This window comes from Puntigrus tetrazona, chromosome 20, assembly GCF_018831695.1.
Source record: "Puntigrus tetrazona isolate hp1 chromosome 20, ASM1883169v1, whole genome shotgun sequence".
NCBI classification, from domain to species: domain Eukaryota; kingdom Metazoa; phylum Chordata; class Actinopteri; order Cypriniformes; family Cyprinidae; genus Puntigrus; species Puntigrus tetrazona.
Window position 1 is genome coordinate 3,594,680 of NC_056718.1, and position 23,922 is coordinate 3,618,601.

Consider the following 23,922-nt stretch of genomic DNA (forward strand, 5'->3'; position numbering starts at 1 on the left):
ATGTCCCTTATGATTTAGATCATTGCTACGAACATTGTAATGGATGGGGTTTTGGCTTCTTGCCACTGTCTCTTTGGCTTTTTTAGTTGTGGCACTTAATTTCTAGCGATTATCGTCAATTTGATTACAGAACTGATCTGCTTTTAATAACAAATTGTTCAATCTTGTCATTATGCATCCCTATCATTGTTTTCTCCTATTTGATATCATTCAGTGCTTTGATCTGTATTGTTAAAAGCACTATATAAATAAAAAAAAGTGATTGATTTGATTGATTGATTGAATGAACAGATTTGTTGATGGCAATGTAATTCTGTTACAAATAATACTGGCAGCTGATATTAACAATTGCAATTAATCATAATTAATTGTAATTATTTATATACATTTTTCTTAATAGGGCGATTTGCTACAATGTAACCTCATCTGAGGTTCTGTTTTCCAAATTTTAAGAACCAGATATTTTTATGCCCTCCGGATACAGAAAAACATGGAATTCAATAGGGTACCTTTTCACATGACTGTATATATAATTAATAATAATGCATTATTAATTAATAATGAGTTACTTTGATCTCTTTAGGCACTTTCTGCAGATCTGGAGCGACGTGAACAGCAGCAGTTAAAGATGTTGGCCCAACTGAAGGAGATCCAGTCTCGTTCAGAGGAAAATGTGTTGGAATGTGGCCGTCTAGAGGCTCAGCTGATCGAGAGCGAGAAAAGAAGGGAGGAGCTGAGCTCTAAAGCTCAGGAAGCAGTCCGTCAATGGAAGACAAAGTGCAAGAAACTCGAGCAATCATTTAAGGAGCTAAAGGATAACAGCAGAAACAACACTGATAAAGATAAATGGGTGAGACTTGTGGCTGTGATCTAAAAGGAGCTTTTTCCATACTTTCCATAAAAATCTAAATACTTTGCAATATTGCTTGGCTGTTTGTTAATGTGATGTGAGTAAATTTGGGTTGCCTAATGGTAATTGAAAATAGACCAGTTTCTATGATATTGTGGTGCAGAGATGTTGACAGGTTCATTTTGCTAGGTGGTTGGTTTTGTTGGTTTTTGGCTACTGCCTCAAGTGAATAGATCCCACCCCACCCCTGGTCAGATCCCTGTGACCCTTTTTTGGTTTAATTAATGGGCAGGGATGCACATAATTGTGCATGCTTGACTGAAACTGGCATTTTTTTCAGTTATCGGCATCTGATTATCTTTTTTGGTTGATGTGTTTGAGGTGGGACTTTTATTTTTATTCTGCATGACCTCGGTCCGTTTTTATTAAATACTTATTTGTGAAAAATATTTTCTCATCTAAAGTAAGTTTATTTAAACATTTATTTTTAATCAATGTTCAAATTTTCACATCTTTATAATATAATTTAAAATAAAATATTAATTAAAATATATATTGGCTTTTCAAGATATTGTTTAAAAAAGCTATATTTTTAGACCATTACCTTGTGTACTGGCTTGGCTGATAGCGGTTTTATTTGATGATAGTTAGTACACAATTACGGTTTTGGTTGACTAACTTTAATACTTTTGTAAAATTTTCATTAGAACTGAAACATAAATCTAGGCAATGCGCTGCAAGCTTCAGAGCACATCTACATTTTACTTACTGATGCATTTAACTCAGCAACTCTAAAACCGCTAACACACACACATATATATATATATATATATATATATATATATATATATATATATATATATATATATATATATATATATATATATATATATATAATACATACATAACTATAATACATAATACATAACATACACACTTGTATGTATTCTGTTATCACACTTGGTTTTATCATTTTATTTTGTGAAAAAATTAATTAATTGCAATAATAATGTTATTACTATTATTTCTTTTTATAATTTACATTATAATTTCTAAAAATACTAGAACACCTCTGTGCTTTAACCTAAATAAATAATTTGAGGTGTTGTTTACATCTGTAATACAAATTGAACAATGACATTAAACACCAACCACAAACAAAAAATGCAAGGAAAACGTGATGCATTGCTTTTCAAGTTGCTTAAAACTGTTGTCAAAAACTGAAAAAAGTGTACAAACAGATCTGTAAATCTACATTTGTTACAGATTTTTACATTATTTTATTTCACCTTATAATTGGCTTTTTCATGTGTATTCAATTTACTTTGTCCTTCAGAGCAAAGGGAGAGAAGGCATTCTTAGCCAGCAGTTAGAGGTTGCACGCCAACAGCTGGCTGATGCTCTTGGACGTCTTGCTCAGCGTGAAGAGGATGTACACCGCTGTAATGTGGATCTTACTGAAACTCGTTCACAGCGTGTCACTATAGAACTAGAGCTTCAAGAGGCTCGGGAAACCTTGAGAGGCCTGGAAGAGGAGGCACAGAAGCAGATCTCCTTACAGGTCCGTATGAGAGAGGAGAACATCAGGCTGCAGAAGCATTTGGAACTTCAGGAGCATAGGAAAGAAGAGGAACAGAGATCTCTGTTGGATCTCCAGGGCTCAGTCAAGAACCTGAGCACTGCAAGAGCTGATCTAGCTGCCAGATTGGCTGAGGTGGAGAGCTCTAAGAAGAATCTAGAAAAACAGCTTGCTGTAGCTCAGGAAGAGAGCTCCTCTTTTGGGCGACAGTTGGAACTGGAGAGGCAGGTACATCAGAAGGAGCTAAGCCACCTCCGAATGACCCATCAAGAAGGAAAAGACCAACAAGAAAGAGATGTACACGACATGCTGAGATTATATCAGCGAGAGCGAGAAGAACTGGAGGCTCTAGTCATAAACCTTAAGGTTTGAATATTAATCACAGAACATATGTATATACATGATGAGGGAATAGTTTACTATCATGTTTACTGCAAAAAAAAAAAAATTAAATGTAATCATATTTCCACATAAATTGAGAAAGTACTTTCTCCATTCTAGATAAACAACACACCCAACAGGCATGTGCTGTCCATAGGTTAGACGGAGTAATTTTTAGATGCACTGCTTTATGCAAGGGGTTGCATTTTGATTGAAGCTTGCTTTAGGCTTGAATATTTAAACTTGTTGTTTTATTTGTGGCCTCTATTTGGTAATATTAGCAGGTTTTTACCAGAGAGCAAGATCATGCCAATAGGGATCTTGGAAATCTACAATTGGAAAGACAATGTGATGATATTGTTTCTTTGCTGGTGTAGTCAGAGGCAGTGGCCGACAGTGAACTGAGGACAGCTCTGCAGCTGAAACTAGATAAAATGAAGATGGAATGTGATAAAATGACGAAGCAGCTATGCACCAGCGAGGAAAATCATGCTAAGCTCCTCTGCAAATACCACGCCCTCAAAAAAGAGCTGGATTTGAAGGTAAAAGTTAAGTAGAACACATAACACATAGAAACAAACACAACAGTCATTTTATACTGAACATGACCACACAAGAACGCCTGGCCCAAAAAACAAGTGAAAAGACAAAAACATGAGGAAAAAGCACATGGTGAAGGAATGAACACTTAACAGAAGATAAAACATTAAGCAATCAATCAATAACTTTTATTTATATAGCGCTTTCTACAATACAGATTGTATCAAAGCAGTGAACAGTATTATATAGGAGAATAGAATTATAAGGATGCATAATGACGAGATTAAACCATTTTTTATTAAATGCAGAGACCGTCTCTGTAATCAAATCAACAATAATCGCTAGAAATTAAGTGTCCCCAACTAAGCAAGCCAGAGACGACAGCGATGAGGAACCAAAAACCCATCCATTACAGAATGGAGAAAAAAAAACCTTGGAAGAAACCAGGTTCAACTGGGGCCCATTCTCCTTTGGCCAGGTGCCCAGCACGTAATTTCCAGTTCAATTTAAACACAGCTATATCAGTGTCACAGTGTGGTTTGCATGCGAGCATGCAACGTGCATAAGGTAAATGAAAGCACTTCAGATGAAACACAGAGATGAAATAAACAATATCTTTACAGGCAGGCAGGCAGGACGAGAACCGACGAATACACAGGATCAAACTAGAACTTAAATACAAACGGGAAATCACTAAATTAATTAAATACAGGTGAAGACAATGACAATATTAACAAAAGTAGGTCACACGGACCACGTGGCACACAACAAAAAAACAACAACAAAAAGTCCAAAGACGTGACAATCAGATTGTGCAAAGGACTGTGTGTGTGTGTCCACAAGGAGGTCATCTAGGTGTTCTGGTCTCCAATGAACGTCTTCTCTGGGTGCTGATCCACCATCTGATCTGGATTCGAACTACAAAACAGAATAAGAAAGAAACAGACTAATGTTAGTGTAGATTCCATTCTTTTTACGGTGTAACGAGTACATTGTGTTTTATGAGAAGTGTTCCCGGTTCCAGCTGATCTATTTAATGCAGCCTTACAATCCTTTAACGGGTTTGAATAATAGAAGTTTGTTAGTGTGTTATGTGTAGGCAAAGTTAAAAAGATCTTTATCTAGATAGAAATCTCCCTAACACTGTTCCAGAAGCCGGCACACTCTGGAACAGTGTTAGGGAGATTGTTCCAGAGTTTGGGTGCTAAATAGGAAAAGGATCTGCCACCAGCAGTTAATTTTCATGAATGTACAAATCTCGACACAGAACTGGAACTAAAGTAAAGAGAAGTGCTGGGATCCAATAAAACACCATTCTTTACTTAAATTACAGGTGCATCTCAATAAATTAATATGTCATGCAAAAGTTAATTTCAGTAATTCAACTTGTATTGTGAAACTTTAATCAAATCAAATCAAGTTTTATTTGTCACATACACAGACATACGTAGTACGACGTGTAGCGAAATGCTTTGGCCATCATCCCATCCACATACAGATACAAGATGGGGGTAGACATGACGGGATGACAGAAATAAAGGAGTACAGCATTACATGAGGAGAGGTAAGGCGAGAAAAAAAGCCAACCCAGACTGTGCTCCTAAGGGACCACAGTGTGGTAACGGGAAAAAAACACCTCAGCAATAGAAGCACAGTTTAGACACTTTGACAACATGTAACACAAGGTAAGTCTGGGTTGTTGGGATCCTCCACTGGCGAGCAGCCATCCTTCTCTGGAAGCCGTTGATGCAGCGCTTGATGCAGACCCGTCTGCCAGGCAGGCGGAAAGGTGGGGGTGAGGAGTGCGAGAGCGTCTTTACTGCCGTGATCTGCCGGGGGAGTTGTTTTCCATCAGTGGCCTTGGCCGAGGCCAGTGCATGGTAGAGGGAGTCGAAACCAGATAAGAATGGAATTTGTTTAGGCTTAGTGCGAGTAGTCGTATGCAATTTACCCGAACTACTCTATTGTCCATTCTGGTCCCCGAATTGATCCATTTTTTGATGCAAAGCCTCAAGCTTCCCCATGATGTTATCCAAAGTGCGGTTTACACAGTCTGAGTCCCGACAGCTCTGCCCACCGCTTCAATTATCCCAGGCAGCTTTGTGGGGCTGTGGACAGCTGCCCTCGTTCTCTCATTTTGTCGATATAACAGGGCTATGCCCATTCCGATCAGCAATAGCCCCGTAATCAAAGTTCCGAAAAGAAAGATATCTTCAATATCCTCCACGGAAAGAGGTGCCAAGCGCGAGACGCCACTTCTCCCACGCGTCCATCGAATACCCGGCAGAACAATCGGGTTCCCCCAAACCTACGCTTCTCTTCGAGAAGATGGTGTCAATTGCGTTGAGAGACCAGTTGATCAAATCCATGTTGCAAACTAGTGCAAACATTACAAGGACAAAAATAGATAATAAATATAAAGTACAAAATATGTGAAAAGAAACTGTTCAGCATTCTGGTTGTGAGGGCCTTGAATGCTTCGGTACTTCTTACCAGATGGCAGAAGGGTGAAGAGTGCGTGTGAAGGGTGTGTGGGGATGTGTGTTATTTTGTGTGTTTTGTGGATGTAGTGTGGGGTATAAATGTCTGTGATAGAGGGCAGAGAGACACCAATGATCTTTTCAGCTGTCCTTACTATCTTCTGAAGGGTCTTGCGATCCGACACGGTGCAGTTCCCAAACCAGGCAGCGATGCAGCTGCACAGGACGCTCTCAGTGGTCCCACTATAAAATATAGTCAGGATGGGTGGAAGGAGATTAGCTTTCCTCAGCCTCCTCAGAAAGTAGAGGCGCTGCTGGGCTTTCCTGGTGATGGAGCTGGTGTTGAGAGACCAGGTGATGTTATCCTCCAAATGAACACCAAGGAATTTGGTGCTCTTGACGATCTCCACGCTGGATCCGTTGATGGACAGCTGAAAATGGTCACTCTGTGCTCTCTTGAAGTCAACAATCATCTCTTGGCCTTGTCGATGTTAAGAAGCAGATTGTTGTCTCTGCACCTTGTTGTGAACTGCTGCATCTCATCTCTGTAAGCTGACTCGTCTCATCATGTCATCAGTGAACTTGATTATGGGATTAGTGCTTATGCATCGCGAGTCAGCGTGAGTTGTAAGTCGGCTGTTACAGCACTCTGTGAACAGCCAGCTTCTTTGGGAATGAATGTTTGTGGCTTACCCTCCTTATGAAGGGTGTCTTCTGGACAACTGTCAGATCAGCAGTCTTCCCTATGATTGTGTAACCTAGTGAAGCAAACTGAGAGACATTTTTGAAGGTTCAGGAAAACTTTGCAGGTGTTTTGAGTTGATAGCTGATTGGCATGTCACCATATTCTGATTTGTTGAGATAGTTAATTGGTTGTTTTTTTGTTAAATAAAAATGATCACAATTAAAAGCTTTAAAAGGACTTAAACTATTTCAGTCTGTGGGCATTAAATTTATTTAATTCTATTTACATTGTAATGTATTTAGATGCACCTGTACTTTAAATACTAGTACCTAAATTGTACATATTAGTACTTCCTGATTAGTACTACATTAGATTGGAAAAGGATCCGCCACCCGCAGTTGATTTTGATATTCTAGGTATTATCAAATGGCCATAGTTTTGAGATTGCAGTGGACGTGCAGGACTATAATGTGATAAGAGCTTGTTCAAATATTGAGGAGCTAATCCATTCAGGGCTTTATAGGTAATTAATAAGATTTTAAAATTTATCTGATGTTTGATAGGGAGCCAATGCAGTGTTGACAGAACCGGGCTAATATGATCATACTTCCTAGTTCTAGTAAGGACTCTAGCTGCTGCGTTTTGGACTAGCTGAAGTTTGTTTATCGAGCATGCAGAACAACACCCCCAATAAGGCATAACAATAATCTAACCTAGGGATCATAAACACCTGAATTAATATTTCTGCATTGGATTTTGAAAGCATAGGTCGTAATTTGTATATATTTTTAAGATGGAAAAACACATTTTTACAGATGCTAGAAGCATGTTTTTCGAAGGAAAGATTGCTGTCAAACAGCACATCTAGGTTCCTAACTGATGATGAAGAATTAACAGAGCAGTCATCAAGTGTTAGACTGTGTTCTAGATTATTACATGTGGGGTTTTTAGATCCAGTAATTAGCACCTTAGCATTAAGAAGTTACTCATCATCCAGTTTTTTATATCGACTATGCATTCTGTTAGATTCTCTATTTGGTGTGTATCACTGGGCTGCGATGAAATCTACAGCTGAGTATCATCAGCATAGCAGTGAAAGCTAACAGAAAGCTGTCTCCTGATAATATCTCCCAGGTGTAACATGTATAGGTGGAAAAGTAACGGCCCTAGCACTGAGCCTTGAGGTACTCCATATTGCACTTGGTATCAACTGCGATATGATACCTCCTCATTTACTGCCACAAACTGATAGCAGTCAGATAGATAATCTGTGCTAAGGCGCTTCCACTAATGCAAACATTTTCTATTCTCTTCAAGAGAATATTGTGATCGATAGTATCAGAGATTAAGAATGTCTAAGAATGTCTAATCCTAATGCATCTTTTTCATTATCGACATGGATATTAAAATCGCCAACAATTAAGACTTTATCTGTGGCCAGTACTACAGAATATTGTTATAAATTGTAGCAACACCTCCCCCTTTTAAACGTGGCTCATTTTTAGCAGTAATTTTGGGGTCATTTAAAGTAATGAATTCATCTGGTTTTAGCCAGGTTTCTGTCAAACAGAGCAAATGTAGGTTCTGATCTTTGATCAAATCATTTATATAAAGTGCTTTTGTAGAAAGGGATCTAATATTCAGCAAGCCAAGTTTTATCATTTGCTTCTTTATATAATAAGTAGTTTTTGTTTGTTGAACATCAATTAAATTATTGCTTTTAATTTGGTTTGGGCGTTCTCTGCGTATTCTAATTCGCGGAACAGACACCGTCTCTATAGTGTGTTATGTAGGTGAAAGAGTCTCTATGTGCTGAGAATTTATATATATATATATATATATATATATATATATATATATATTGTGACGAGCCAGAGGAAGCACAAGAGAGACAGGTGATTTGGGATCCCCGGAGAGTGTATTTATTGAACAATAGCAGTATGTGAGCGGTGAGTCCGGTGAGTTCGGTGAGCGCAGCGGTGAGTCCGGTGAGCGCAGCGGTGAGTCGTCTTCCGTGTTTCCAGTGCTCAGAGTCGTGAGGGAGTCCACGGTGAGGTAATGGGGAATTAGCTCAGGTAGGCCCGTCACGGTGTGGCTTCTGGGAGACAAAGAGAGAGACAACAGGTTAGCATCCAGCTCGGAGTCTCGTGGCTCACTGAAGCCGCCGCCTGGCAGGGCTTATCTGGCCCGCGGCTGACGAGCTCCAGGTGCGGTGAATCCGTCGCTGAGTGGCTGGTGTAGGTGTTGTAGGTTTGTTCCCAGGGCAACACTGATGGATCCTCGGGACGCTCGTCACACTCCACGAGGTAATACCGCAGCTCCAGGATGGCCCACTTGACGGCTAGGGCCTCCTTCTCGACCGCGGCGTAGTTCTTCTCGGCTGGGGTCAGCTTCCTACTAATATCGAGGACCGGATGCTCCTCACCCTCCTGGATCTGGGACAGCACGGCTCCCAGACCCACATCCGAAGCATCCGTCTGTAGCAGGAAGGGGCAGCCGAAGTCCGGGGCTCTCAGGACAGGGTCCGAGGTGAGTGCGGCCTTGATTTTCCGGAACGCCTCCTCCGCGTCGGGGCTCCACAGAACCTGTTCAGGCTGCCCCTTCCTGGTCAGGTCTGTCAGAGGGGCGGCTATGGAGGAGAAGTCGGGGATGAAGCAACGGTAATACCCAGCCAACCCCAAGAAGGCGCGTACCTGGGTTTTGTTGGTGGGTCTTGGGGCCTCCTGGACAGCGGTGACCTTACTCTCTGCCGGATCAGTCCTCTTCCCACTCGGTAACCCAGGTACTTCGCCAGGTGACATTTCTTGGGGTCAGCGGTGAGTCCAGCCCGTCGAAGATCCCGGAGCACCCTCCACAGGCGCTCAAGGTGGTCCTCCCAGGTCTCCGAGTGGATCACGACGTCGTCGAGGTAAGCGGCGGCGTACTGTTGGTGAGGTCGGAGTAGGATGTCCATTAGGCGCTGGAATGTGGCTGGAGCCCCGTGTAGGCCGAAGTGAAGAGACCGGTATTGCCAGTGGCCGCCGGGGGTGGAGAAGGCTGTTTTCGGCTTGGCTTCCTCTGACAGCGGAACTTGCCAGTATCCCTTGCTGAGGTTGAGGGTGGAGATATACCGGGCCCTTCCCAGACGTTTGAGCAGTTCGTCTACACGGGGCATGGGATATCCGTCGAACTCGGAGACCTGGTTGAGTCGCCGGTAGTCATTGCAGAAGCGGAGGGTGCTGTTTGGTTTGGGAACCAGAACGATGGGGCTGGACCACGGGCTCGTCGATGGCTCGATCACCCCCAACTTCAGCATCTGGTCTACCTCCTCCTCAATAGCTCGCCGATGAGCCTCAGGGCCGCTGCCGGACGATGACGTCGGGAGGGGTCCGGATCTCGTGCTGGAGGAGGTTAGTCTGCCCGGGCGTGGACTAGAACACATCCGAGAACTGACCGACCAGATGTTGGAGTTCCGTCTTCTGTGCGGGAGAGAGCAGGACGTTGATGTCGACGACCGGGCCCTCCTGGATGGTGAGTGCGGAGAGGTGCTCCCTAGTCCCCACCCACTTCTTCAACAGGTTAACATGGTAGATTTGTTCGGTGCGTCGGCGGTCTGGTTGGCGGACTCGGTATGTAACCGGGCCGATCTTTTCCAGAATGGTGTAGGGGCCCTGCCAGGTGGCCAGAAACTTGCAGGCATTGGTTGGGACCAGTACCATGACCCGGTCGCCGACCTGGAATTCCCGGGGCTGTGCAGGGCGGTTATAGTGCCGTTGTTCTTGCTGTTGGGCCTGCGTCATGTGCTCCCGCACGAGGGGCATGTCCCGTTCAATCCGGTCCCGCATGGCTTGAACGTGTTCCACGACCGACCTCTGAGCATCCGGCCGCTGTTGCTGCTCCCAGGCCTCCTTTGCCACGTCCAGCAGGCCTCGGGGCTGTCGGCCGAACAGCAGCTCAAACGGGGTGAAGCCGGTGGAGGCCTGGGGCACCTCTCGCACCCCGAAGAGGACGTACGGGAGCATCTGGTCCCAGTCGCGCTTGTCTTCGGAGACAACCCTTCTCAGCATTTGCTTGAGTGTTTGGTTGAACCGTTCCACGAGCCCGTCCGTCTGGGGATGGTATACGGAGGTGCGCAGCTGCTGGATCCGCAGCCGGCAGAGGTCGGCCATCACACGGGACATGAATGGGGTGCCTTGGTCGGTCAGTATCTCCCCGGGTATCCCCACTCTGGTGGACAGGGTGAAGAGCTCCTGGGCGATCGCCTTGGCGGTGGCTTTGCGGAGTGGGATGGCTTCGGGATACCGGGTGGCGTAGTCCACGATCACCAGGATGTGTTCGTGGCCGCGGGCAGACCTCGGCAGCGGGCCCACCAGATCCATCCCGATGCGTTCGAAGGGCACCTCGATTATCGGCAGCGGGATCAGTGGACTAGGGGGAGGTGGCCGGGGCGAGGGCCGGGCCGAGGTCTTCTGGCACTCGGGGAAGGCCTGGCAGAACAGTTTTACGTCGCCTTCGAGCCCCGGCCATTGGAAACGGTCCCGGATCCTCTTGATGGTGTTGGCGGCCCCGAGGTGTCCTGCCAGCGGATGAGCATGGGCGAGCTCCAGGATGGTATCCACTTTTCCTCGGGGCACCACAAGGAGCCGTTTCTCCTCCCCCCTCCGCTGGGCGACACAATAGAGTAGGCCGTTCTCCACAATGAAATGCGGGAGAGGATGGGGGTCGGGCCGCCGCGTCTCCTCTCCATCCATGAAATGAACTTGGTTCCAGCAGTTCTTGAGTCGGTTGTCTTCACGTTGGGCCCGGCCGAACGAGCCCCCTCCGACTACCAGTTGAAACACATCAAAGAAGACATTAGTTGCGGGCGGAGGGGACTCACCATCTCTTCCGCTGTCCGACGCTAGGAGAACGGCAGGGCGGTGGTTTCCTCCCCTCTCTTGCCTCTTCCGGCGAGGGCTTCGGGGGCTGGCAGGCTGGGTCGCGGTGTGCAGCGCCTCCTCGAAGCCCGGCCAGTCCCGCCCAGTCCCGCCCGAGGATGATCGGTACCGGCAGGTCCTGCACGAGGCCCACCTCCAGGGGCCAGCTTCCAACTGCGGTCGTCAAGGTGATTATGCGGGTGGACACTTTCCTGGTGTCCCCGTGAACGCAGGTCAGGGGCAGCCGTTTCCGCGGTTCCGTGCGTGGGGGTAGGAGGCGGCACTCAACCAGGCTGACGGTACTGCCGGAGTCGAGGAGGGCACCGAGCTTCCGCCCATTCAAGCCGATGGGGATTTCCGATGCGGCGCGGGGAAGCTCCCGGTGGAGGCCGCAGCCTGCCAGCCACGCTCTAGGGGGGTTAGAGGCCTCTTCGGTCGGCATCAGCTCGTCTATCGCGGTCGGGGTCTATCGGCCCTCTCCATCGGTCGCCCGGTGCCCTCCGGCGCGCGTCGCTCCTGGGGCACCCTCCGGGGAAAAGATAGCGCTCGCTCCCCGGCCTCCCGACGCTGTGCCGCTTCCGCCAGCTCGACCGCATCGACTAACTCCAGGACGGTCTTGGGGATTCTCATGCCGACCGCCTGGCGATAACTCCGGGGGAGAGCCCGCAGGAGCCGGTCTATCCACTATGACGGTGGATAGACCGTCTTTCCACTATGACGGCGGGGGTTGGTGTTCCGTCGAGGAGCCAGTGCTGAGCTAGACGGGTAAGTTCAGCGGCCTGGGTTCTCGCCGGCCGGCGAGACTGAAAGACCCACTCTTGGAATGCCTGGGCCGCGCAGACCGGTGACAGACCGACCCTGCCCAAGATTTCCCTCTTCAGGTCGTCATACACCTTCACCTGGTCGGCCGGCATGCTGAAGTAGGCGCGCTGGGGCTCTCCTGACAGCAGCGGGGCCAACGCTCGTGCCCAATCCCGCCGATCCCACCCCTTGGTGGTCGCGACACTCTCGAACATCTCGAGATAGATTTCGGGATCATCGTTGGCGGACATCTTGGGTAGCAGCTGGGCGGCTTGCACCCGGGGATCGGGCATGGTGAGGCACGGTCGAGTGGCAGCGCGGAGGGCGGCGAGCTCCTGCTCGGTCTCGTCCTGTCGTGTGGCCAGACGCTCGACGATTTGTTGCTGGCGAACCGAGGCATTGGAGGAACTCCTCCATCTTCGCCGGGGAGCGAACGCTTGCCTGGGGAGAAAACAAAGAAAAAAGTTGATGACGTTGTGGGGGGACCTTTAATAATGGCGGCGTGCGTCCTTTTTTTTTTTTTTTTTTTTTTTTTTTTTTTCGTTTTCTGTTCTCTTGTGCTTTAAACTGCCCGCATTCTCCACCAGTTTGTGACGAGGCAGAGGAAGCACAAGAGAGACAGGTGATTTGGGATCCCCGGAGGGTGTATTTATTGAACAATAGCAGTACGTGAGCGGTGAGTCCGGTGAGTTCGGTGAGCGCAGCGGTGAGTCCGGTGAGTGCAGCGGTGAGTCGTCTTCCGTGTTTCCAGTGCTCAGAGTCGTGAGGGAGTCCACGATGAGGTAATGGGGAATTAGCTCAGGTAGGCCCGTCACGGTGTGGCTTCTGGGAGACGAAGAGAGAGACAACAGGTTAGCATCCAGCTCGGAGTCTCGTGGCTCACTGAAGCCGCCGCCTGGCCGGGCTTATCTGGCCCGCGGCTGACGAGCTCCAGGTGCGGTGAATCCGTCGCTGAGTGGCTGGTGCAGGTGTTGTAGGTTTGTTCCCAGGGCAACGCTGATGGATCCTCGGGACGCTCGTCACAATATATATATATATAAATTGTGACGAGTTGGCTGCCCCTCCCCTTGATTGTCATCATCACCCCGTCCTTTGTTTGCCGATCTTCACCAGGCTCCCCACGGGAGTGGGCGTGTCTGAGAGGAGGGGCGTGGTATTGGACAGGTCTGGTGGAGTGTGATGAGGCACACCTGAAGTGCATCGCACCTCATCACCGCCGCCGTTAATGCCGAGCACGCCTTTCCTTGAGAGGCCGGTCTCTTCCCCCATACATGCACGCTGGTGTCCTCGTGGGTCCAGGAAGGGTGCGTGAAGGGACTCGCCACGCCGCCAGAGAAGCGAGCTGTCGGATTCCATAGTCCTGGCGAAGACTGCACACGTGTACCGCTGACGGGCCAGGATGCCGGGCTGTTTATCCCTTTTAACTGCCGACCGGAAAAAAGACCAGACCAGAGCGGGGAGCGCGTGCGGTTGCCGGACTCCGCCCCTTACCTGGACCCTTCCCCCTGGAACACTACCCGAACTGCACTCCCCCTGCAGCACGATGAGGACACCAATTCCCCCGTTTATTTTGGACACTTTTTCCCCTGGACACTTTTAGTATATTTCTGTTAATAAAAAAAGCCTCTCCGAGGCCTGACGCCACACCCACTGTGTCTCTCGTTGGCTCCTCCCACCACTATATATATATGTATGTATATATATATATATATATATATGTATATATATATGTATATATACATGTGTGTATATATATATATATATATATATATATATATATATATATATATATATGTATATATACATGTATATATATATATATATATATATATATATATATATATATATATATATATATATATGTATATATATATATATATATATATATATATATATATATATATATATATATATATGTATATGTATGTATATATATGTATATGTATATATATTATTGAAACATAATATGCAATCTTGAAGTACCCATATGTATTAATTTTAAATTGTTTTTTTTTTAGTCCCATTGCTGGGAAATGTGCAGGCATGTCTCAGTGTCTCAGATTTTGTCTTAATGTCTCCTGTGTAGGGGAAGCTAGCAGAGAGGGAGGAGGAGAAGAGGCAGAGTGCAGAGCACTCCATTGCGGAGCTGCACAAGAAGTTCACAGGCCTCCAGACGGAGCAGGAGTCCATTCTCCATGCCGTAGGGACTCAGCTTGACTTAGCCTGCCAGTTCTTGTCAAAAGACTCTGCCGCCAAGCTTGAAGTACCTCCCCAACACACTACACTACACTAAAAAAAACATACTGCAATATAGTAAAAGCTGCATTCAAATTTGTATACTCTAAGAGTATGTGCTTTCTGAAGAACATACTATTTAAATTATAAGGTATGTTTAACAAATACCATGTTGGCATGTTTTTTTTTTTCTCAAACTTGTTTGGGTGCTACCCCCCTAATTGGTAGAGTGGTGCAAGAATGGTTAAAGCAATCATGTATTAGATGTGAAAACATGCACATAAACATATGATAGAAACATACAGTCAAATCTAGAAATATTTTGAGTTTTTGTGCTTTTTCCTTTATACACCACTACAGTGCGATTGAAATAAAACAATCAAGATGTAATTGAAGTGCACAATTTTAGATGTATTTTAAGAGGCTCTACAAAAACACATTCACCATTTAAAAGTTAGGCATTTAAAAATAATTACTGTACTTCCATTTTCAAGAAAACAAGAGTACTCTGGAGATAGGAGATAGGCAGATCATTGTCAAAACAAGGGTTTACAATAAGATGCAAATCACTGGTAGCATTCAAGAACAGAAATGCAAGGTTATAGTTTAGAGGTTAGAGTTAATAGCCTAAAAAGCCTCCCATGTTTTGGAATAAAATTATTTGCACTGATGAAACCAAGATTAACTTGTATCTAACTGATGGGAAGAGAAAAGTATGATGAACGACAAAAACAGCTGAAGACCTAAAGCACATATCAAGTGGTTCACTGGTGTTACTGATGATGTTACAGTTGACCAAATTATCAGAATGTCTTTAAAGCTATATTCTTTGGTCACATTCAGCCAAATGCTGCAAAACTGATAGGACGCAGCTTTACAGTACAGATGGATTATGACTAAATATACTGCAAAAGCATCAAGATTTTTTGAAGGCAAAGAAATTTAATATTCTTCAGGGGACTGAGAAAGCAGCTCTTATCATGTAAAGCTTTATGATATTAACAGCTTCACAAACTGCTGACGACATTTCTGTGTTGCAAACATTAAGTAATAATGAAACTATTGATACAAGTTTAAAGTAGGATATAGACACTGATGTTGAGGGAGCTGCGATTTAAAATGAGTAATATTCTACAAGTAATGTTTGTATATTTTACATTATACCACTAGATTTGACTGTTAAATGTTTGTGATGTCTGTAATCATTCATTCAAGAGATTCAAAGCTAAACAAGTCTTCATTTATCGTTTTTTATTTAAAACTATTTTTGTTACATAATTAGAATAATTCAGTTAAAAAATAACCATTTACAAATCCTCATTTGCTATAACATTAGTAAACCATTCGGTCAGAATATGTAAAGTAAATTACATATTTTGTTTGGTTAACTGTTTAACTGTTTTGTTTAAACAGTTAAACAGTTCTGATAGTGCCAAGTGTTCCTCCCACATGAACAGAAGTCTCCTCTCTAAACTGTGAAGACACTCCCTTGCTTTTTGCAGGTTATCTATACTTGTTTCTCAAGGCTTTTTAAGTACTCTTTATTTTCTCTCAGCTCGAGCTGTCAACACCCATGTTATATTCCAATCTCTAATGTTCTTCTGCATCCTTCATCCTTCTGTTTTTATCTGCTGCTGGCAGCCCCCTTTTGATTTAAGAAAAAAAATTGACAAAATGGCCTTCTTCCGCATCACACATTTATGTCAGCAGTCTAAACTGGCATGACAGTGTTTAAACATTGTTGTCTGTGACAGGTGAGCTGTCAGGGGTACACAATCCCCCTCCAAACAGATCAGAGGAAATCAAACTTGAATGAATCAGAATATTTTGCAGATATGTGCAATTTTACATAGTGCATCATTATACAGTATTTAATTTTTTTGCTTTCATGCATAATTTAAATAGCAAAATAACTTGATTTCTTATGTATTTTCGGTATTGTAGGCCATTACCTTGACTCCAGGAGTGCAAAAGGATTTCCATCGCTGGCTTGCTGAGGTTAAGGTATATTGTTGAGCCCAGCTCTCAATAATCTGCTCTCTAGCTGATTTCATGCTTCTTCACACAGCTGTTCTTTACTGTCTCAGACTGACGGACATATTACACAACTCTCAGGGACTGTCATGTTTTATCAGGTTTTATTTCCAAAATCTGTATGTTTTTATCTTATCTATCCACCTTTTTCCTGAATGCGGAAGTAAGCCTATGGGTGAGGCTTCCGCTTTGTTGGACGCTATAGGGAAATAACAAGTAAAATAACAAAAAATGTCGGTGCCCGTTTTTAAGTCAGGAAAAAGATGGATAGTAGTGTCTATTAACAGTAGGGGTGTAATGGTACAAAAACATGACTATGTGCCCAATTTATTTATATCACAGTTTGGGATGGTTTCGGTGCAGCAGGTGAAAAAAACTAAGCGCATTTTTCTTTTGTTTTTTATTGGATTTTGAATGCCGCTGCCTAGCATCCATGTGGTGAATCTCCGCACTTTCTACCCAGCAAAATATATGAACAACTTCTGCTCTCCCAGACAAACAAGGATTTTTCAAACTCTGCTCCTCTGTGTTTCATGGAAATATAACTGGCTGACACCATTCCAGAAATTACTGTTCTGATAATCTCAACACTATTTCACTCAAACGGCTCTTTACCAGGGAGGATCAACTCAAGCGAAATAAAACACAATACAAGTTCTTTGGATTTTTAGCTTGCAAGGATTGCGCTGTCGGTTGCAAGCGGGAGAAAAGCAGGTTTCCCTCTTTTGCCTCCTTTTGCCTCCGAAGCTCAGATCACAAGTTGCTTTATATAGGAAAGGACAGGGTGAGATGAGTAAAAAGGAACAATGACAAGGACAATGACAAGGACTTCAAACATGTTTGTTTGTATCAACTACCTATCTTTTGTGCGTCTGAATCTTCACTCCTTCAGATTCTTCTGGTGCCCATACCAGTCTAAGATATTATATGGAGGTCATGTTATGACCTAGAACAAAGAGTTCTCATCAGTCTGAAGCTCTGGTTATGCGAGACTACCCTTTCTCCTCTACTCCTGCACTTCAGATCTGTGAAGATGAGGTGCGTTGGGTCTTCAGAAAAACAAGATAAGAAAGGCACCAGGCCCAGATGGTGTGACACCAGCCTGTCTGAAAACCTGTGTCACGATTATATAAAATTTATTTTGAGCATTTTTCTTAAATTATATAAGCAAGCTACTTTTTAAAATAACGATGTTATAAGTTATATTATTATTTTATTAATATGCAATTAATTATTGGGGGAAAAGACTATTATAAGTGACAAAGAAAAGGAACTTTCATTATCTGGGAGTGCTAAGTACTGTGACAAGTGTCTCAAACATTCATCAGCGTCGCCCTCATTGATTCTGGAAGGGCGGTCACACTCGTGCGGGCAAGCATCCTGGCTCTGCAGCAGGAAGCATGGTCTTCATCCCTATAACTTGTGTGCACGGTGAAACACGGCAAGAACTCGTGAGAAGGATTAACCTGTCGGCCCTGTAGTCCACCTAGCCCATTGAGGTCGGTGTCATGAAGTACCTTCCTGTGCTGTTGGGACGAGACTGGCCTGGCTTTGACCACCTGCTAGCTGCTGCCTCCCAGCCTGTCAGCCGCAGAGGTAACCGCAGACAACGTAGGCCAGCCAGAGGGGCTCAACACCAACCAACGCTGCTGGCTTCCAACAGCGGGAGAGATGGTGAGTCCCCCTCCCAAGATGCTAACCTTTTCTTTGATGTCTTCCAGCAGGTTATGGGAGGGGGCTCGTTCGCTAAGGCCCAGAAGGAGGATGACCGCCTGAAGCACTGCTGGCTCCAGGACCGCGTCATTGAAGGAAAGGAAGTGCGACCAGGGCCCCATCCTCTCCCGCATTTCATTGTCCAAAATGGCCTGTTGTATTGTGTCACCCAGCGGAGGGGGGAGGAGAAATTACTCTTAGTGGTTCCTCAATCCAAGACGGAGGTGATCCTGGAACTCACCCATACGCACCCGATGGCCGGACACCTGCTGATACCACTGCCCATCATTGAAGTGCCCTTCGAGCACATCGGAATGGACCTGGTAGGACCGTTGCCGAAGTCTGCCTGGGGACACGAACACATATTGGTCATCGTGGATTATGCCACCCAATACCCGCAAGCGGTGTCCCTACAAAAAGCCACTGCCAAGGCCATGGCGAAGGAACTCTTCCTCTTTAGTCGCGTTGGCATTCCCACCGATATCCTGACTGACCAGGGTACACCCTTCATGTCCCGGCTAATGGCTGACCTCTGCCGGCTGCTGAAGAAGCAGTTGAGGGCCTGCTTCTGCTTCTACCATCCCCAAACAGACGGTCTCGTGGAGTGATTTAATCAAATCCTAAAACAAATGCTACGGTGTGTGTGGTGCCCGAAGAGAGACAGTACTGGGACCTGATGCTTCCGTATGTGCTATTTGGAATCCGGGAAGTCCCGCAGGCCTCAACTGGCTTCACCCCCTTCAAGCCCTGTGGCCTCCTGGATGTCGCCAAGGAGGCATGGGAACAGCAGCCGGCACCCCACCGCACCATCATTGAACACGTGAGGAAGATGAGGGAGAGGATAGATTGCGTCATGCCATTAATCCTGGAACATCTGAGCAAAGCCCAACAAGCTCAGCAGCAGCATTACAATCGGGCAGTCCAACCACGGAAATTCCAACCTGGAGACAAGGTAATGGTCAAGGTAATTTGCACATTCCTTGCAACCTGGCAGGGACCATACACGGTCATGGAATGAATTGGCCCCGTCACTTATCGTCTGCACCAGCCTGGCCGGCGGTGAACTGACCAGTTATACCACATTAATTTACTTAAAAATTGGAGAGGAAATGAGGACCAGGTCGCCACCTTCACATCCTTCGATCCCCTGGTTGTAGACGTCAACCCCCATCTCTCGGCTGCCCAAAAGGGGGAGCTCCAGCACCTGGTTGATCGATTCTCGAATGTGTTCTCATCATTCCGCGGACAGACAAACGTCATCAAGTTTGAAATCCGAACAGCCCCGGGAGTCATCGTCCGGCAATGGCCTTCCCGGGTCCCAGAGGCTCGGCGGCAGGCTGAGGAGGAAGTACAAGAAATGCTCAAGTTAGGGGTGATTGAAACGTCCTGTAGCCCTTGGTCCAACCCTATCATGATGGTCCTGAAATCTGACTGGCTGATCGGACGCAGTTGCTGCTCGTTACCCGCTGGCTTGAAAAAGACACGAGGCAATATTCCTCCGGGGTATTTAATTTGAGCTCTCCTTGCTGTGTGTTTTCTTCACCCCGTCACAGTATCAAAAACTACAGATGAGATAATAATAATTATTATGAGTAATTAATTATTTTTATTTCTTCATGCCCCCCCTGACATGCTCTCGCACATTGAACAGGTTGCAGCATTTCTGTCTCTGTCGACATCCTCTCGGGCGTGGGTGCAATCATTCTTCAAAGGAAGCCGGTGCCACGGTTCTGACCATCTTTGCTGGGTGTTTTTAGCAAATATTTGCATTTATTCAGATTGAATTAGCTATTCAAAAGGTGGACTGTCATGATTTTGACAAATGCAGGACAAATTAATGTTGCATATCAGAGGGGATTTTTAAGTGGGTATACGCAAAATTGTCTGATAAATAAGTGGGAATGCGCTGTATACCTGTCTATACACTTTTTATTAAAATAATAGACTTTCATGTCTTTTAGTCCCCACCTGGAACCAAAAATAAGGCTTTCTTGTACCATTTAAGACTTTAAAGAACTGTCAACTTTTCTTAATTTTATTTATATATATATATATATATATTTTTAAATGCCATTGTTTTTCACTCACTGAAAGTTTCATCTGCCTGCGCACATGCAGCGTGCTGCTCTTCGTTCTCATCACTGCACCCAAATTGCTTTAGAGCTGACCTTGATGTGCTTGACATAAACTTAATTAAAAAATTGCTTTAGATGTTTATTCATTTGAATTATTATGTCAAAAGCCTTTACGGGTTCGAACCGTAGTCCGCCAGTTGGCGAGCCCACTATCACTACCATTTAAATAGAAGGACTCTGTCAGATTTCAAATATTAACGTTCTGTTTTGAATGTAGGTCTGGGTTATTGTAGGTCATGCTCTACATCAGTGACAGCACATCTGAAGACCCTGAAGAAGTTTGCAAACGACACCACACTTATTGGCCTCATCCAGGGTGGTGACAAGTCTGCCTACAGACAGGGACACTCACATTGACTTCATTGTTAAAAAGGCCCAGCAGAGGTTGTACTTCCTTCACCAGCTGAGGAAATTCAACCTGCCACAGGAGCTGCTGAAACAGTTCCATTCTGCCATCATAGAATCTGTTCTCTGCACCTCAATGACTGTCTATTTCAGCTCAGCTAAAAAATCTAAACTCACATGAATACAGAGGATAGTCTGGACTGCTGAGTTAATCATTGGTACAAAACTCCCTAGTCTCCAATACTAATCCAGAGTAAGCAAAATAGTTAAGAAAATCATTCTGGCTGCCTCTTTGAACTGTTGCTGTCTGGTTGACGCTACAGAGTCCTGAGCACCAGAAACAGCGGCCAGACACAGGAACAGTTTCTTGCTTCAGGCAATCCATCTCATGAACACTTGACAGTAAATGTGAAACACACAACACTATTATACTATTATACATTATACATTTAACACACACTTATTTACCTATCATACTTGTATATACATAATTATCTATATCATATATTGTGTTATTTTGTATATTTCTATTTATTTGTATATCATTCCTTTTATAATCTGTCCTGCCTTGTCCCTATCATTCTGTTGCACTGTGGTGCTTGTCACTAAAACTAATTCCTTGTATGTGTAAACATACCTGTCAATAAATCTAATTCTGATTCTGATTCTGATCCTGATTGTACTAAACCAAAAAAATACGACAACCTTTCAGTGCAAACATGTACCGTTACACCCTGAATTAATAATTACCTTGCGCATTTTATATTTCACAGTCGAAATAAAAATGCAGTTGATACTAATAGGCATAAACTCTTTAATTTTTCTTAGTTGTTTTTTATGACTAACAGTTATTATATAACAAGTCATTATGTGATGTACTGTATATCAAAAGGAATTTCCAGAGAAACTATCTGACTAATTTACGTACCGTGAGTCACTTTTCCACCATTGGGCCAAATTATTCTAAGAATGGTATAAAAGGGTTAAATAGTACATGATTCAATAAGGCACAATTACAAACTGCTTTCAGCCCTGAATTCTACTATGCTGGTAAAATATTTGTAGTGACATCAAATATTTAAATAAACAGTCACTTGTTTGTTGTTTGTTTCTGTCTGTTTCTCACCAAGCGCACTTGTTTGTGTTTATGTTTGCACATATGTTTGTTTAAAATATCTGATCATCCTTCATAATGTGGTCACTTTTTACATCCCATACTGTATGTAAACACTTGTGTTACCAAAGCAACCACCAAAGCATTTGTGTTACAAGCTCTGTTATCAACTCAGCAGACAATTAAACCATATCCGTACTGGCTGGGCTGAATCATAAGAACAGTTTGGTCCTACGATGGAAAAATGGTTAATGCAGTTGTATGTACTACTGTGATACTGATGTGTATACTGATTGTCCCTATGTCTTTGTGTGTTCAGACAAAGCTCCAGTGGCTGTGTGAGGAGGTGCGTGAGCGGGAGTCCAGAGAGAGGAGATTGAGGAGGACACTGCAGCAACACAAGGAGCAGATGAAAGCACTTAGGCAAGGCAAAGACTCAGAACTGCAGAGCCATCTGGACCGCATTGCCTTGCAGGATCGGCTCCTCAAAGAAATCCAATCAGAAAAGAGAGGTACTAACTCGCCTCAGAGAAAGTTGATTACTGGGTCAGATTTTATAGGGTCTAACACTTTCATAGTAGTAATGTGAAATCTTATCCAGTTTTTCTACTGCATGTATTGTATAAAAAAAAATTCTATAACCGTGGTAATACAATAGCACCATAGTGTTATATTTATATATAGTTTTAAGTCACGTTAGTGCCCCTGTAGAAGGTGGTGAGGATGGGTGGAGGGAGACTTGATCAGCTGAGAAAGTGTAGACACTGTTGTGTCTTCTTAAAGAGTGACAAGGTGTTGGTGTTCCAGGTGAGATCCTTTGTGCTGTGTTGCTGACTCTCTCCACAGTCAAGCTGAGGGAGGTGTTAAGGCCCAGCAAGTTTAGTTTGTGGATGAGCTGTAGAGAAATGCAGCTCAAGTCTATGAACAGTATTCTAACATACAAACCGGATTCCAAAAAAGTTGGGACACTATACAAATCGTGAATAAAAACTGAATGCAATGATGTGTAGGTGCCAACTTCTAATATTTTATTCAGAATAGAACATAACTCACTGAACAAAAGTTTAAACTGAGAAAATGTACCATTTTAAGGGAAAAATATGTTGATTCAGAATTTCATGGTGTCAACAAATCCCAAAAAAGTTGGGACAAGGACATTTTCACCACTGTGTGGCATCTCCCCTTCTTTTTACAACACTCAACAGACGTCTGGGGACAGAGGAGACCAGTTTCTCAAGTTTAGAAATAGGAATGCTCTCCCATTCTTGTCTAATACAGGCCTCTAACTGTTCAATCGTCTTGGGCCTTCTTTGTCGCACCTTCCTCTTTATGATGCGCCAAATGTTCTCTATAGGTGAAAGTTCTGGACTGCAGACTGGCCATTTCAGTACCGGATCCTTCTCCCACGCAGCCATGATGCTGTGATTGATGCAGAATGTGGTCTGGCATTATCTTGTTGAAAAATGCAGGGTCTTCCTGAAAAAGATGACGTCTGGATGGGAGCATATGTTGTTCTAGAACCTGAATATATTTTTCTGCATTGATGGTGCCTTTCCAGACATGCAAGCTGCCCATGCCACACGCACTCATGCAACCCCATACCATCAGAGATGCAGGCTTCTGAACCAAGCGTTGATAACAACTTGGGTTGTCCTTGTCCTCTTTGGTCCGGATGACATGGCGTCCCAGATTTCCAAAAAGAACTTGAATCGTGACTCGTCTGACCACAGAACAGTCTTCCATTTCGCCACACTCCATTTTAAATGATCCCTGGCCCAGTGTAAACGCCTGAGCTTGTGGATCTTGCTTAGAAATGGCTTCTTCTTTGCACTGTAGAGTTTCAGCTGGCAACGGCGGATGGCACGGTGGATTGTGTTCACTGACAATGGTTTCTGGAAGTATTCCTGAGCCCATTCTGTGATTTCCTTTACAGTAGCATTCCTGTTTGTGGTGCAGTGTCGTTTAAGGGCCCGGAGATCACGGGCATCCAGTATGGTTTTACGGCCTTGACCCTTTCTCACAGAGATTGTTCCAGATTCTATGAATCTTTGGATGATGTTATGCACAGTTGATGATGATAGATGCAAAGTCTTTGCAATTTTTCGCTGGGTAGCACCTTTCTGATATTGCTCCAC

General features: G+C 44.4%; 1 protein-coding gene across 1 annotated transcript in view; it reads left to right on the forward strand.

Moving 5' to 3' along the window:
* LOC122325030 (centrosomal protein of 128 kDa-like) overlaps positions 1 to 23,922 on the forward strand; it is a 45,807-nt gene that overhangs the window by 10,246 nt on the left and 11,639 nt on the right. The window contains exons 14-19 of the mRNA XM_043219860.1: positions 584 to 850; positions 2,187 to 2,795; positions 3,188 to 3,352; positions 14,298 to 14,474; positions 16,391 to 16,450; positions 22,107 to 22,299. Of these exons, the coding sequence (XP_043075795.1) occupies positions 584 to 850; positions 2,187 to 2,795; positions 3,188 to 3,352; positions 14,298 to 14,474; positions 16,391 to 16,450; positions 22,107 to 22,299 (1,471 nt within the window). The remainder of the gene's footprint in view (positions 1 to 583; positions 851 to 2,186; positions 2,796 to 3,187; positions 3,353 to 14,297; positions 14,475 to 16,390; positions 16,451 to 22,106; positions 22,300 to 23,922) is intronic.